Source organism: Lactuca sativa, chromosome 4 (genome assembly GCF_002870075.4).
Source record: "Lactuca sativa cultivar Salinas chromosome 4, Lsat_Salinas_v11, whole genome shotgun sequence".
Lineage (NCBI taxonomy): Eukaryota > Viridiplantae > Streptophyta > Magnoliopsida > Asterales > Asteraceae > Lactuca > Lactuca sativa.
The window spans coordinates 97205668-97222139 of NC_056626.2; the positions used below are offsets into that span (position 1 = coordinate 97205668).

At 30.7% G+C, this 16472-nt stretch overlaps 1 protein-coding gene across 1 annotated transcript; it reads left to right on the top strand.

Annotated features, from left to right (window-relative positions):
- The first annotated feature begins 8442 nt into the window (after positions 1–8442).
- Positions 8443–10839, top strand: LOC111920077 (tobamovirus multiplication protein 1). The gene is made up of 10 exons (XM_023915657.3): positions 8443–8922; positions 9200–9290; positions 9397–9449; positions 9533–9625; positions 9724–9868; positions 9946–9991; positions 10091–10154; positions 10308–10361; positions 10505–10582; positions 10667–10839. Exons 1-10 carry the CDS (start codon positions 8752–8754, stop codon positions 10757–10759), a joined length of 888 nt encoding a protein of 295 aa, XP_023771425.1. The 5' UTR covers positions 8443–8751; the 3' UTR covers positions 10760–10839.
- Positions 10840–16472: the final 5633 nt, after the last annotated feature.

The window sequence follows — 16472 nt, forward strand, 5'->3', positions numbered from 1 at the left end:
GGGTGTTTAGGATCCAAGGGTAAACTCCTTGGGAGTTTACGGTCTAAATGACCTTTACCCTAGGAGTTTACGACAGTAAAATCAAGGGTTTACGGTCTAAACTCCATTTCTTGCAACTATGGGTTGTTTTGAGGTTTAACAAATCCTTTGAAGCAATCCTGCTAAGTGGTTTAGCCTTTGGAATGGACTAGGGCCACAAAACACCCTCCTTGAGGTGTTTACGGCCTAAGGGTATTTTCCCTTGGGTTTACTACCGTAAGCCCTTATGGGAAGGGATATTGCCTTTGTTTCAAGTCCTTATCACAACTAGGTAAACATCTAAGTTAGTTTTTAGGGCTAAGAAAGGAAAATGGCTCATTTAAACACCTTTTTGGGTGTTTACGGTTTTGGAATATCCATAGACCTTAAACACCTATAATTTGTGGTGTTTGATGTTTTTCAAAGCCTAAACACATCCATGGGAAGTTTAACTAAGTTAAGGTAAGTCTTAGACTTCAAACTAGGGCTAAACATGGGACTTAAGTCACTTTTGGGGGTCTTTATGGTGTTTACGGCCCAAGAATCACCTTGGACCGTGAACACCTCAATCATGGTGTTCTTGACCGATTTTCTTGGTGTTTATTTAATATACTAGCTTACAAGCACTCAATGATGGAAGTACTTACTATAATGATGCTTGATTTGAGCTAAAAGGCCAAGAACACTTAGTGTGTGTTCTTGGTGTTTTGGAAAATCTAAACAAAATACATAAATGAATGGATGAATAGATGCACAAACACTAGATTAAGTGTTTTACTAAGAAGAAATGGTTAGAAGACTTACAAGATTGAAGATTTGGAATTGTTTCTAGTTTGATACTTGAGAGTGTTTCTTGAGTTTACTCTTTTGGGAGTTTACTCTTTTGGATAAATGGGGAGTAAACTCCTTTTGACTAGACTTAAGGATTAAACTCATGGATAAGCATGAGTTTTCGGATTTTGGTATGATTTTTCGACTCAAACGAAATAGTTTGGCCGAGGGTTTTTAAGACGCGAGGTGTTTGCGGTTTTAAAAATTTAAAACCTGAGACGACGCTTTCTTTCACTCGTTCGTTTAAAAATAATATTAAAATAATCAAACGAACTTTATATTTCTTAAAAATAAGAAATAATGATATTAATTCACGATAAGAAGTGGTTGACTTTTAAGGTTTGACCAAATGAAAATTTCGGGTTGTCACATTGTTGCAACAAGTTTTCAAAGCCTTTAGGGGAAATATTTGATCCACTCCCTTCCTCCTTCGCCACCATGGTTATTGTCGACTTTCTTTCTCACCTGAAAGATCTGTGGTATACTAACTACGGTCATCGAACATCTCAACATTCCAACAATTCAATGATGTAAGTGGTCTTATTCTAAAGATTTTGAGTTTGTTGTATTATTTCAATTTTCAATTACCTGATTAAGTCTTTGATCTTATTTTTTAGTCTACAGTGATGTTCAAGCAGTAGAATCTAATTTGTTGTCACATCTACTGATTTGGTGTTAACCATAAGCCAAAGACAGTAGAGAATGGGAATTAAAAACAAACACTTAGACCAAAACGTGTATTCAACCTTCAATGTTATTTTAATCTCATTTAGTTATCTTAAACCTAACCCTCAACTATTGAGTTTTCAGTTCACCAAATTAAAAATATATAATATATCAAGTTTTGAATTACATCTGGTTCTTTTTTCATGATAAAATTTGCTATTAATTGACTTTTTTTTTATGTTTGATTCAGCTGGGTTTTGGTTTGGGTTTAGGTTTGGTGATATTTTACATCACAACATTTAACCTTGACATAATTGTCTTTTTTGTAGTGAGCCGACCAATTGTGATATATCTTTTTATGCAAATTTTGAATCTCTTTTAATGTTTTTTCATTGTTGACAGGCAACACCCGATACACAGGAAGATAGAAGTTGAGTTTTCATTTCAGCACATAAAGTGTGTGCTATAGTTTATTTCAGTTTCTGTAAGGTGGATGCATATGGTGGTTTATGGATGAATTCAATTAGGATTATTGTTGATTTGATTCTTGATGCAGTTAGTATTATTTTTGTTTGTGTTTTTATCTCGGACACATGTCTATCTAATGCTTGTATAATTTGTCTTTCTTATGGTTTGTTTGACTTTTTATTAAATTCGATAAGACCACTGAATAATTGAATTGAATTGACATGATAGGGCTTGAATTATAATGTGAGTTTTCATCTAGATTCTAGAAATGAGTTTTACTAAAATAAAAAAAGTCAATGCTTATTCAAATCTCAAAGTCAAGAGTTTAAATATATTTAAGCACGGGCTTAACATTTTAGATGCAAATAACCATATTTGAAAATAAGTTATGTAGTCATGATGAGAAACACCATGAAAAAAATGTTTTCAAATAACAGATCGAATATTCATAATAATGTATATATTATTTTTAATTAATTATTGTAAACTTATAAACAAAACTTCTATCTTAGTAAATTAAATATTTTTTTGCAAATATTTGATTAGTCCTATATCCATGCCATTTGCATGATTGATTGTGTGTTTTTACACTCTATTCAAATTTATAAAAGTCTAAACAAAACTTATATCTTATTAGTTTAATAAATTTTTATAAATCTTTTATCCGTTCCACGGGTTTTAACCTAATATATATATATATATATATATATATATATATATATATATATATATATATATATATATATATATATATATATATATATATATATATATATATATATATATATATATATATATATCACAGTACCGAATTGGGTTAACCGACCAAACTCGAGTAAAAAATACTTGACTTTTTTGGAATTATTTACTAATACTATATTTTTGGTTAGTTTAATCGATATACTATTTAAACTTATTTATTATATTTATTTATGAATATAATAAAATTTCTATGGATTAAGAAATTTCTGTATGGACATTGTTATTATCTAAGAAAAAGGTGAGAATGTACATTAGTCCGGTAAAAAAGTGTATTTTTCGTACATTCCAAAATTTGGCCGGTTTATAAATTATTGCACACCCACTAATCCTCGTCATATTTTGTACCAAAGTTTTTCTTGTTTTTCATAATTTCTCTCAAGATAATTATCTATGCATTATGTAAGAGGTATAAGTTATGTTTAAGCAAGTTTAATTTAATCTTTTTATACATTGTTTATTGGACATTAAAGTTAAGTCAAGTTAAAAATTATTTGTATTTATTAACGGTTTTTTGGATTAAATTAAAAGATTTTTTTTTTAATATTGAAGTTTTTTGCCATACATATCAATATGATTTAAAATGTTATTGATTTAAAAAATTATACAATATATAAAGAAACACACACACACACACACATATATATATATATATATATATATATATATATATATATATATATATATATATATATATATATATATAGGGTTAGGTTATTCTATTCTAAGTAATTATTATATTATTGTATGTATAAATGTAAGCCAATCAATTTTACTTATTTTAAAAAAGTGATTAATATATATTATTGAATTAAATATAATTGAAAAATATCATTTAAATTAATTACAAGGGTATTTTAGTCAATTAATATAGATTTAATAAAGGAAAATTGCATTTTTTAAAGAATCATAGATTTTATTAATTTTAAAAATCCGATTTTACAAATTATAATTCTTTTAATTCGGATATTCTGACAGAATATGTTTTTGAGTATATTCAAAAATAAAAATATTCTTGAACCACAAATAATAAAAATATTCTTGAATATATTTCTTGATTATGACTTTAAAAACTTCTTGTAGAATAATAAATTCTTGAACAATCAATTGAAGAATAAAAACAAAAAATACACTATTTCTTATAGCATATGGGTAACAATTGTTAAGAATTACATTTATTGTTAAAGAATAAAACTAAAAAAACTTTCAAAACGGGAAAGAAAACATCAAAATCTAACGACACTAATACATTTCTAAAAGAATAACGTTGCTTAGAATCACTTTCAATTTTGTTGTTCGTTCTTCAAACATCAACTTCTGTAAAAACAAAATCAAATTGTAGTTTAGATTGCAATAATGCATTAGCAAAATGAAAAATAAAAAACTAAATTCCTTTGGAAAAATATGTAGACTTGTGAATTGCACCAAAACTAATAACCAAGAATTGTAGAACATGCATAAATTAGTGAGAAAATATCCATACTCCATTCCAATAGAATTAGAATTCATGATTCCATTCCAACATAATTGGAATTCGTGATTCCATTCCAATAGAATTGGAATCTCACCAATATCATCCATTGAATCATCTACAGAAATAAGTTGATTTTTATCATATAAGAAGAAGTAAATTTGATATGAAATGATACCATTTTTTACCCCTCTTGCTCATTGGTAATTAGTCTTTTCCCCTTTTACCCTTCATTTTCCCTTTTTACCCTTCCTTTTGTATGTGTAATGTAACAATGGCCTAGCACAAACTTTCACATGCAACCTGTAGAACAGATTAGTATGTTCTATACCTGTATGTATAACTCTTTTCCCTTTCTACCCTTCCTTTTCTGGTTCGTGAATCAGCCAAGAACACCTCCTTTGGAGGTGTTGCTTTCCCAGTAAGAAACACAAGGTTGAACCTCTTGTTCTACATTTCCTTGTTCCTCTCAAGCAAAACAATAAACCCAAACACCCGTTCAACCATCAATTTCTGTAAAAACACTCAAAACCAAACATCCAGTTCATCTATTGGTACCAGTCGACACAAATAAAAAAAAATGAATGAATCAAGAGTATTACCTATTGTTGCTTCGTCCTTATCCTTCAATCCAACTGTTTCCCATTTCTTCGTGTTTATTCCCATTGAACAAATGTCGTTGAACACTCTCCCGGGGTCGTTGTCACTTCAATCGAACCAATCCTTACACCCATCTCTTCTTTTTCTCTTCACAAACACTGCCGAATTTCCTCCCCATTCGCCCTTTGCTACTGGAAACGAAGCAAACATTCGAGAGGTTGCTTGAGTCCTCGCTACACCCACAAAAGCCACAACAGCCTCACTACGATTCCCGTTTCCTGTCTTCGGCCTCATCGAGCCCCGGAAACGACCATTCTCCTTCCGATAGATCATTCAGTCGCTGCCTTATGCTGCTTCCTCCGCTCGCAATCGATCAGCAAATCATTGTGCTCGCTATGAGCCTTCGATGTGTCTGTTCCGTTCATAAGCCACCACTATGAGTGATCGATTACCACCACCGGAAACACAACCTCGACCTTCCACCAATCGACAGCACCCCCAAACGATTCATGCACCCAATTTCTTAAGTTTCTGTGACCTGCGCTCGTTGATCTGCCTTCATCCATCTTTGCCCGATCAAAAGGAACACAGGTTTAAAAGCCCGAATCATTTAAGTGGATCCATTTGTTGAAAGTAAAGACTCCCTTATTTATTTAGGTTATAAGTCACTACCATGATTATAGGGATTATTTTTTGAAGATACTAAACAAATTACTAAATTATCCTTATTTATTTATTTAATTATTTTATTTTGATTGGCTCACATTGATGCATACAATAACACAATAATTATTTTGAATACCTGAAGCTAGCTCTTTCCTCTCTCTCTCTCTGTATGTATATATATATATATATATATATATATATATATATATATATATATAGGCTTAGAGAATATGTGGTTGTTATGTACCTAAACTTATATATAAAACCCTCCAAACTATGTAGTTTTGATCTATATATACCAAGCTAATCATGATATCTCACTTACTATTCTTCCTTAATCACATGACTTGCTACATTTCCAACCAAAGTTATGTTTTTTTCTTCATTGTGTCTAAGAACTTACAGCATTAAAAATCCTGACAATTTAATCAACCCTACTAAATTTTAAATCAAAACTAATAGAATAAAAGATAAAAGAAGAACGTGCAATAACTCAATCAAGGTTTTCACAAATCATTGGATATTGTTCTTTAATTGAAGGACAATGTTTGAGTTATATTCATTAAAAAAATATTGGTTTTTTACTTTACCTAGAAACTTTAATGAATTTTTGCAAAAAAAAGATATATATATATATATATATATATATATATATATATATATATATATATATATATATATATATATATATATAAATGATCTTTTTCATTCTATAATTTAACTCAATTATTTAGTATTATATTAAAAGAAAATGAAACTGGATTTGTTTTGTTTAAAACTAAGTCGTTTAAAAGGTTTTATACCTAAACTTAGGTACATAACAGCCACATATTCACTTTTCCACACACACACACACACACACACACACACACACACACATATATATATATATATATATATATATATATATATATATCGTCACTAGCATCGCTATCGTCAGTAGCATCAACATCAATATTATCAAAACCTTGAGACTTGTTATCTAGGGACTTGTTCAGAAATACCGTAATGAAAGGAAGATAGGAGTTTTTTGCTAGGTATTTGACTAAATAAGATCGTTCGATTCCTATAGAACCTATTACTAAAGTACTCCTAGAGAGGGATAAGGCTAAGCGGAGCGAAAAGGGTTTTCAATGAGATGGTAAATGCAAATTGTTAGCCCTACATGAATTTGTGAATAAGTGATTGTCTGATAATGAGCAATGAATATCCATCTTTATGCTAAAGAGGATATATTGAACTCATAATTCATTAGATACTTTTTATGAATGTCAACTAAGTATCGTAAGTAAATTGCTCCCGGTTGTTTAATCATTTGATAATCAGAGTCATTTTTTTGAGAAATGATCACTATGAGTCAGACTCAATAAAATTTGATTAATCATTTTTCCTGTCGTTAAGGTGGAGAACTGAACCAAGAACTCTCTTTTTTCATCATCAATCAAATCACTCTTTGCAACTCAGGATTCTATTTTATCATCAATCCATTCATCGTTCACGGTTTTTTTTTTTTTTTTTTTTTTTTTTTTTTTAATCAATGAATAGATATATTTACTTGTATGACTTAGATGTCTCTCAAAAAAGTGATTCGATTGATGTGATTTGGTATGATACTTATGAGATCGATGATATCGCCAATTTTGAAAGAACTTATTGTCAACCTTTTTCAGATATGAATCTATCTGATTCAGAAGGGAAGAACTTGTATCAGTATCTCAATTTCAATTCAAACATGAGTTTGATTCATACTCCATGTTATGAGAAATATTTACCATCCGAAAAGGAAAAAAACAGAGTCTTTGTCTAAAGAAATGCGTTGAGAAAGGGCAGATGTATATAACTTTTCAACGGGATAGTGCTTATTCAACTCTCTCAAAATGAAATCTATTCCAAACATATATGTCATGGTTCCTTACTTCGACAGGGTACATACATCTAAAGTTTTTATTTTTAGATACTTTTTTAGACCTATTGTCGATACTAATTAGCAACAATTTTTTTTTTATCCATTTTTCATAATATTATACATGGATAAAATATATCATGAAAAATTCTTCAGAAAAAATTCTGTCTTCCACAAAGGAAACTAATAAGTGAGATTTCGAGTAAGTGTTTGCATAATCTTCGTGTGTCCGAAGAAACGATTCATCAAAATAATGAGTCACCATTGATATCGACACATCTGATAAATGTTCGAGAGTTCCTCTATGCCATCCTTTTCATTCTTGTTGTTTCATTTGAGGCCATTATATTTTATGAGACATAGGGACACAATCCTAGCTACTATTTTGGAGATAACAAAAATATTTTTAAAATGCAAAACAATTGAAAATTTTTGAATTTTTTTAAATATAATTTCCAAAAATAAATAAATAAATACCGTTTTTTTGAAATATCTATGAAATATTCTAATAGAATATTCTAATATAAAACTTACATTAAAATTGTTAGAATATTCACATATTTTATTAGAATATTAGACTACAAGTATTCAAACAATTTAATAGAATATTAGAATATTCTACAAATTCTAATAGTTTTAATAGAATATTAAAATATTTTAAGATATCTAACAATTATGGTAGAATATTAAAATATTCTAACATTCTAAAATTTTTATTTGATTATTTACAATGTAATATTCTATTAGAATATTTCAGAAATATTAAAGAAAACAATAATTTTTATGTTATTAAAAAAAACATAACTTTAAACTTATAATCAATATATTCATTATTAAAATATATCCATTGTTACAAACTTGCTTTCATTATCATCATATCTAACGTTTTTAAGCAAACCAATTTTTATGTCATTAAAAAAAACAATTTCTTATGTTGTGTCAATTAATTACATACGTGTAGTTCTTAGTTTAATTTTAAAATTTTCTTATTTTAATATTTCACATTTCAAATAATACATATAAAATTCGTGGATTTAATTTGGATTGTCTTTTTCCCCTTTTATTTAGTTTTAAAATTTCCTGGTGTGGGAAAGGCAGCTAATCATATCCCAAGAATGGAGTCTTTGCAAGAGAGTTGCAACGGATGACTTTGTTCCTTATCTCTTTGAATCTCGCTGCTAATTACTGAAGAAGAAAAAGCAGGATTCGTTTCGATTTTCAACTTGAAGTCTGTGTTCTTGTGTTCATTTCCATTTTTAATCCCTAAGTGTGTGTGTAAGAGAAGGATCGAGAAGCGGTGTGTTTTTGGTGGGATCAATCAAGTAAGTGAAGAAAGGGTGTGTGATTTGTGAGGCGGATTTGGTGTGAAATGACGAGAATGCTACTGAGCATCCCGTCGCCGTCGTCGATGAAGATGTTCGATCTGTGGTTGTCGTCAAACTGGTGGGACTGGGAAGAGATTAATGAATCAAAGAGCTGGCAAGATGGAATATTCTTCACTCTATGTGGTTTTTATGCCCTAGTATCCGCCATAGCTCTTGTACGTTATCAGTTATCTCTTCCTCCTATACTTTCCAAGTGTTACAGACTTTAGGTTTTTGAAATTATTGAACGAATGTGCTAATATTGATCACAAATAGTTGTCCGATCTCAAATTTTGGAGAATCTGAAGTAAAACTGAAACTGAAATCGATTCTAGAACTGACAAATTAGTAATCCCTAATCTTAATTCATACAAAGTTTTGCAGGTTTTATCGAGTCACTCACCAGATTGTTATCGCAACTGTTTGTTTTAAGTTTGTGTTTTTCAATTACAGATTCAACTAATCAGGATTGAAATCAGAGTCCCCGAGTATGGTTGGACAACACAGAAAGTTTTCCACCTCATGAATTTCATCGTAAATGGAGGTAACAATAACAACTAACAATTCAAAAACCGATCCAATTAAAAACCACTTTCTTGAAGAATCACCACCCATTAACGTATATATATATATCCTTCTTCTTCTTTCAGTTCGTGCAGTTGGTTTTGGATTTCATATGCAAGTGTTCAATTTGCACCCCAAGGTAATCATCGTCTTCCACAACGATTCATCATTTTCATATTTTGGGTCCCAAATCCCAATTCGATCATCAATCATTCTTATCAGGTTTGCATCTGGATGCTGCTGGAAATTCCAGGACTACTTTTCTTTTCCACTTATACTCTTCTTGTTCTATTTTGGGCTGAAATCTATCATCAGGCAAGTAAAAATTTATCTTCAAATCTTTCAATCTTCAATCTTAATATTATAAATTATTAAATTTATAATCTCTTGATATCTTGTTACAATGAATATAGGCTAGAAGTTTGCCTACAGATAAACTGAGAACAACTTATGTATGTGTTAATGTTGGAGTTTATATCATTCAAGCTTTCATCTGGATATACCTTTGGGTAGATGACAATAGCCTTGTTCAGTTTATTGGAAAAATATTTATTGCAGGTTAATATTTAATTACTTATTATTTTTTTTTTAAAGATAATTAGTAAAATATAATTGTTCAATTAATTATTCTGCAGTTGTATCATTCATAGCTGCTCTTGGGTTCTTGATTTATGGAGGAAGGTGAATCTTTAAATCATCTAAATTAGTAAATTATAATTTCATTTTTCTTTTTCGTATTCATGGATTTTTTATTTTATTTTTTATATTCATTGTTTTTAGATTATTCTTCATGCTTCGAAGGTTTCCTATTGAATCAAAAGGAAGAAGGAAGAAACTTCATGAGGTTGATTTTTGTTTATACGATTTTACTCTTTATATAAATAGTTGTTGAGATTTGAGAAGGCATAATAATATAATATCAGGTTTAAATTAATTATTATAATTTTTGTTTTCTGATATAATATAATTAATTAATTTTTTTATAATATATTGTTAGGTTGGATCTGTGACAGCAATATGCTTTACCTGCTTTGTTGTAAGATGCATTGTGGTAAGTTTCCATCAATTTATTTATTTCTATAATTCTAATTACAAAATTGTTGTAGCTTTAATTTTTAAAATCTATTTATCATATCAAAATATTAAAAAAAATAATTTTGAATATTAATTAATTATTTAATTGAATTTTAATAGGATGTTGTATCGGCTTTTGATTCGGAGGTGTCATTGGATGTTCTTGATCATCCGGTCCTAAACTTGATCTTTTACATGGTATGAATATTAATTAATTATTTAATTGAATTTTCGAATTTTGTAATTGATTAATTTAATTAATTAATTAATTAATTTAAACAGCTAGTTGAGATCTTGCCTTCGGCTCTTGTGTTGTATATTCTAAGGAAGCTGCCTCCAAAGAGAGTTTCTGCACAATATCATCCTATTCGTTAATCCTTTTTCTTTGTTTTGTTTTATTTTGTTTTGTTGTATAAATATTATTATTATCGTTATTATTATATTTGGATTGGTTTTGTTGTGGCTTCAAAATGTTTAAACCTAAAAAGCCTTAGACCTTTCTATTATGTATCATATTAGAAATACGTAAAATAAAGCTATTTTTGTTCATAAACCTAGAATTTATATTCTATAAATGATTCTTACTTAAATATTGTTATTGAAATCATTTTGAAGGCATTTGCATAATAAAATTATTATAGATAGGGTCCGGCGAAATAAAACGGAAAGGATAATGATGCATTGTATTGAAAATGACAGAGGATTCATGCTAAAATAAGATGTGTAAAATAATCGTCAGTTGGATATCAAACAATAAAAGAAAAATGAATAATTAGTCAGTTGGATAACAAAGAATAAAAGAAAAATGAACAATTAAATAAATTAAATAGATGGAGGTCAATGGTTAAATCTTAAAGGAAAAAAAAATTAAGAATAGATAGTGAAAGTGGAAAAATAGTTTGCTACATGTAGCATATACACAATAATATACACAAATGGTAACAAGGCATGAATCACACATTAGATAGCATATACACAATAATGTAAAAAAATAGTAACAAGGCATAAATCACACATTAGCCACACACGAGGAGCAAATATACAACAATTATTACATGGAAATGAAGGATAGACTCATGATTAAATGCAACAAAAATCAGTCTGAAAGGACTACAATATCCAATAAAGTATGCAAAAACTAAATAAAACATGGAACAAACCTTGGCACGACATTTTGAGGGGAATATTTACGGATATAAACAAACAATAACTAGGGACAACAGCCAAGGCAACAAATAGAAGCAACGGTTATACATATAGACCTAGGGATGAGCGTTAGAACCGGACCGGTTCGGAACCGAAACCGGTTTTCCTATATTATAAGAACCGGGAACTGGACCTCCGGTTCTAGCGCCGGTTCCGATTCCGATCCCGGGTTTTCGGTTATTTTTCAAAGTAGAACCGGTTGGAATGTTATAGATGATATATTATTTTCCGGAGTCTGTATATGATTCAATATTTAACTAAATTACGACTTTTGTCATTCTAAATTGAAGTACAAACATTAAATTGCATGATGAAAAAAGAATCAATTAATTACGACTTCATATGAGTGGGTTATGCATATTTTAAAAGCGGGACAAATTCCAAAAAATAAAAACAAAATGATGAAACAGAAAATACACAACATTGATATGTTGTCTTTTGGGGTTTATAGCTGATTCAATATCTAACCAAAATATGTGTTTGTACAGTCTAAAATGAAGTACAAACACCAAATTACATGCTGGAAAAAATTAAGTAATTCCGACGTCATATGAATGAGTTATGCACATTTAAAGAAACATGACAGATTCAAAAAAACGAAAAAAGTGTTGAAATAGAAAAAACACAACATCAATATTCTTTCTTTCGGGGCATGTGTCTAATTCAGTATCTAACCAAAATATATGTTTGTATAGTCAAAAATGAATTACAAATTCCAAATTACATGTTAGAAAAAAAAAATCAAGTAATTCCAACTTTATATGAGTGAGTTATGTGCATTTTAAAAAAACGAGAAAAATGTCAAATCGGTTCCGGTTTTCAGAATCGGGACCGGTTTTCATAAAAATGGAGAACCGGTAACCGGACTTTATTACCAATTTCGATTCCAGTTTCGGTTCCGACAGTACTAATGCTCATCCCTATATAGACCTACTCATATACTACTCCACTACCCAGATCCTGTCACTCCACAACCTCCTATATGAGGTCATGTCTTAAAAAAGACTCAAATCCTTGAAGTCTAACATCACATTATCAATCCACTTCTTTCACGGGAGACCCATCCTCTCAACGTTTACAATAATCATTTTCGCCCTCCTAAGTGTAACATTTTATTTTCTCCAATGCACCTTCCCAAACCACCACAATCTTCTTCCCTTTAATTTCTCGTTGATTGCCACCACTCCTAGCAAGTTTGTAATTGATGAGATCGAAACGTTGTTCAACTGGGTTCTACCACAAATCCATCGTAACATCCTCATTTCTACGACCTCCATTTTCCTCTCATGCTCTTTCTTAGTTGAATAACATTTAAATCCATACAACATAGTTAGCTTAATAGCCGCCCTATAGAATTTCCCCTTAAGTTTTAAAGGGAGTTTTTTGTCATACAAAACTCTAATGCTAACTCTCTATTTTATCCATCACGCATTTATAAGTTGGGTAACATCATCATCTACACCTTTATCCTTATAAATCATCGATCCTAGGTACTTGAAGCTCTCTTTTAGTTGTGAATGATACACACTTCTATGCCTTCTCTATTTTCATCCCCACTAAAATTACACCGTAGATAATTTTTCATAGTTGTGTTGACCCTAAGCCTTTTATCTTCTAACGAATCTTCCATATATCTAACCTAACATTCATCCCAGTCATAGATTCTGCAACCAAAAAAAATATCATCTGCAAAAAGCATACTCCATGAACCTCTCCATGCACCTTGAGAGATACCACATCCATAATCAGCACAAAGATGTAAGGGCTAAGTGTCGATCCCTGATGAAGGCCAATTCCAACAAGGAAAGACTTAGTGTTGCCTATTGTAGTTCTAATACAAGTCGTAGAGTGATAATACATGTCATGAATAACCCTAAGATAACACCATGAGACCCTTTCTAGCTTCTAAAGTCTTCCATATCGTCTCCCTTGGAACATTATCATATGCCTTTTTCCAAGTTGATAAACACTAAGTGAAGGTCCTTATTTCTTTCTCGATACTTCTCCATAAGACGTCTAAGTAGGTGGATTGCCTCAACAAATAACCTCCCATGCATGGAGCCAAATTGATTTTCAAATATAAATGTATCCTATCTTATCCTAGCCTCTAACACTCTCTCCCAAAGTTTCATTGTATGACTAAGTAGTTTAATACCTATATCGTTGTTGTAACTTAAGGCATATCCTTTATTCTTGTAAATTGGTATCATGGTACTAGATCTCCACTCCTAAGGCATTGTTGCTATCTTTAAGATAATGTTAATTAAATAGGTTTGTCAACCACTACACTCCTTCCTCCAGAAGCATAACCACAAATAGATAGGGTTTTGGTATGGGTTGACAACTTTGTCCCTCCCCATCTTCTGTAACGTCCTCTTCATCATTATGCTTGGACACTAATTGTCCATACGTTTAGTTCCCTTCAAATTCCTCTAGATTCCTATCTCTCATAAACTCGAAAGATTAACAATACTTCAAAAATTTGTGCCATTAGCTTTTTCACTAACATTTGTTTAACAAAACATACTGTCACAAAATATCACAACGGTTAACTGTTTCAATTTTTTTTAACTAATAAAATTTTCTTTATATTTTCATGATATAAAGTATCCACATATAATTTAGCAAATTTAAGTATATGTCATATGTAACGATCGAGTTTCAACTACTCTTCAATATTTGGATTTAGTTTTAAAAAAATTTGCATTTTTGGTCCATGTTACGTTGGGCGTAACATGGAGTACACTGGATGTACTCCCATAAGTTGAACGCGGGGGTAAGTGGCATTCACTGGGCATACCCATACATACACCGATCACATGTAAGCAGACCATAAACCTTAATTTTTAGGGTTTGGCCCCTATTTAAGTGTCCTTATGGACCTTAAGGTTGCCCCTTCATAAGCCTCCTTCCATCTAAAGACTTACGATGAAACCCTAGCTTTCCTTATGTGTTTTTGAGCTTTGGTAGTAAACTTTTGGTGTTTTTATGCATTGTGAAGAAGTATGAGCCTGGTGATCAAGCATTGGTTGGAGTAGAGCTTGAAGATTCAGAATCTTCATCATCTTGGCAAGTCTGAGAAGGTATAAAATTTCAACCTTGTTGATTCATCTCTTAGATCTAGCTAGTTTGGAGTTCTTGGCATATTTTGGTCCTTTGAGTTGTTTCTTGTTAGTATAAGCTACTCCAGAAGCTTAGGATGGTAGATCTTAGTGTTTCTGAAGTCCTTTGTGCATAAAAATGGTAGCTTTATGGGTTTAACTCAACCATGCAAGGGTTGATATTCATTTCATGAGGTTAGAGTGTTTAAATTGGGGGTTGGGGCTTATTAATCCATGCATAAGCTTAAAGCTTCCGACTTTATGGATTAAGACCTTATTTTAGAGTAGATCTGAAGTTTGAACGAAAGGGTCTTAAGGGATTAAGTTATCTATATGAGAATTGGTTCACAGACCAGTACACTGGGCGTAATTCTATGTACGCTGCGTGTACTTGGTTCGAACCCCGTAATCTGGTCAGTGTGAGTACATGGGGCGTACGAGTTGGACACGCTTAACGTATTCCCAACTGTGAGTTTAGAAGGTTGGGCCATTTTTGGCTTCGGGTGCTTTTGGGTTGGGCCATGGTTTTGGGCCGATTAAGGGAAAATGTAAAATGGTCTTTTACCCTAAGGGGTCGGGTTTAATGAATTAAGTTCCCAGTTATGGTTTATGACATAACTATTAATTATGGTATTATTTGATTAATTAGTGTAGGGATTCTCCGGTTCAACAACCCGATCAACTACTTTTGTTTATCAGCTGATCGATGTGAGTTTGCTCACTATACTGTAGGATACTAGGGTTGTATGTGCATGTTGTCTTTGTGACTTTTGTTGTATGCCTGTTTGCTATATGTATGTGGGGTGAAATAGACCCATATGGTTGAAAAAAAATACCGATTGAGTTAAAATAGACTTGGGGGTGAAATAGATTCAATACAACCTTGAGTTGTCATATGAGTTGAAATAGACCCGGGGGTGAAACATATCCGGTATAGCCTTGAACTAACATTTATGTATGATATGTGATACTTTGGGGGACTCACTAAGCTTTGTGCTTAAGGTTTTCGGTTCATGTTTCAGGTACTTTCTGTTCGAAAGGGAAGGGCTTGGGATAATCGCATTGCATACACTATGATTTTTTGCTTTATTTGTTCATGATGTACTTTTCGATGATTATTGACATACTCTGATTTTCCTTATGCTTTTTATAAACATGTTTGGTTAATACTGTTGTTAATACAAAAATGAAATTTTTGGTCTTAAATTTTTGCGACGTTACATTATATTTTTTAAAATAACATTGGTTGATATTAGTATTCAAATACGTAAAATTGATAAAAGATTTTGTAACCACAATGTTTTTTAATCTTTGATATATGTGGCGTATTTTAAATTTCGACATTTAACGATATAATTTTTTATAAAATATGTTCATTTTTTATTTTGTATAATTAATTAATTAAATATATTAACAAACCAAAAACAAATATAGATTTCATCACACTCAAAAATTAACAAGCTTTTGTAAAAAGCTACGCATTTGACGAGTTCTTTTAAAGGTTTTAATAGATTTTAAGAGATTTTAATAAAGAAACTTAGAAAAACTTTGTTTGTGAGTATAGACTTAAAACTTTTATTTTAGAACAACAAAATTATAATCTAAAAGCTATTTTAAGTAGTTTTTATCTTTTTTTAATATTTTAATGTGTTTGCCAACAAACTTTTAGTCTTTTAAGGAAAAAAGCTCCAGTTAAAAAAAATCGTTTGAGGGTACGACTTTAAAGCCTTTATACTAAAACAAAAAAATTATAATTCAAAAATTAATTAAGTATCTTTTAG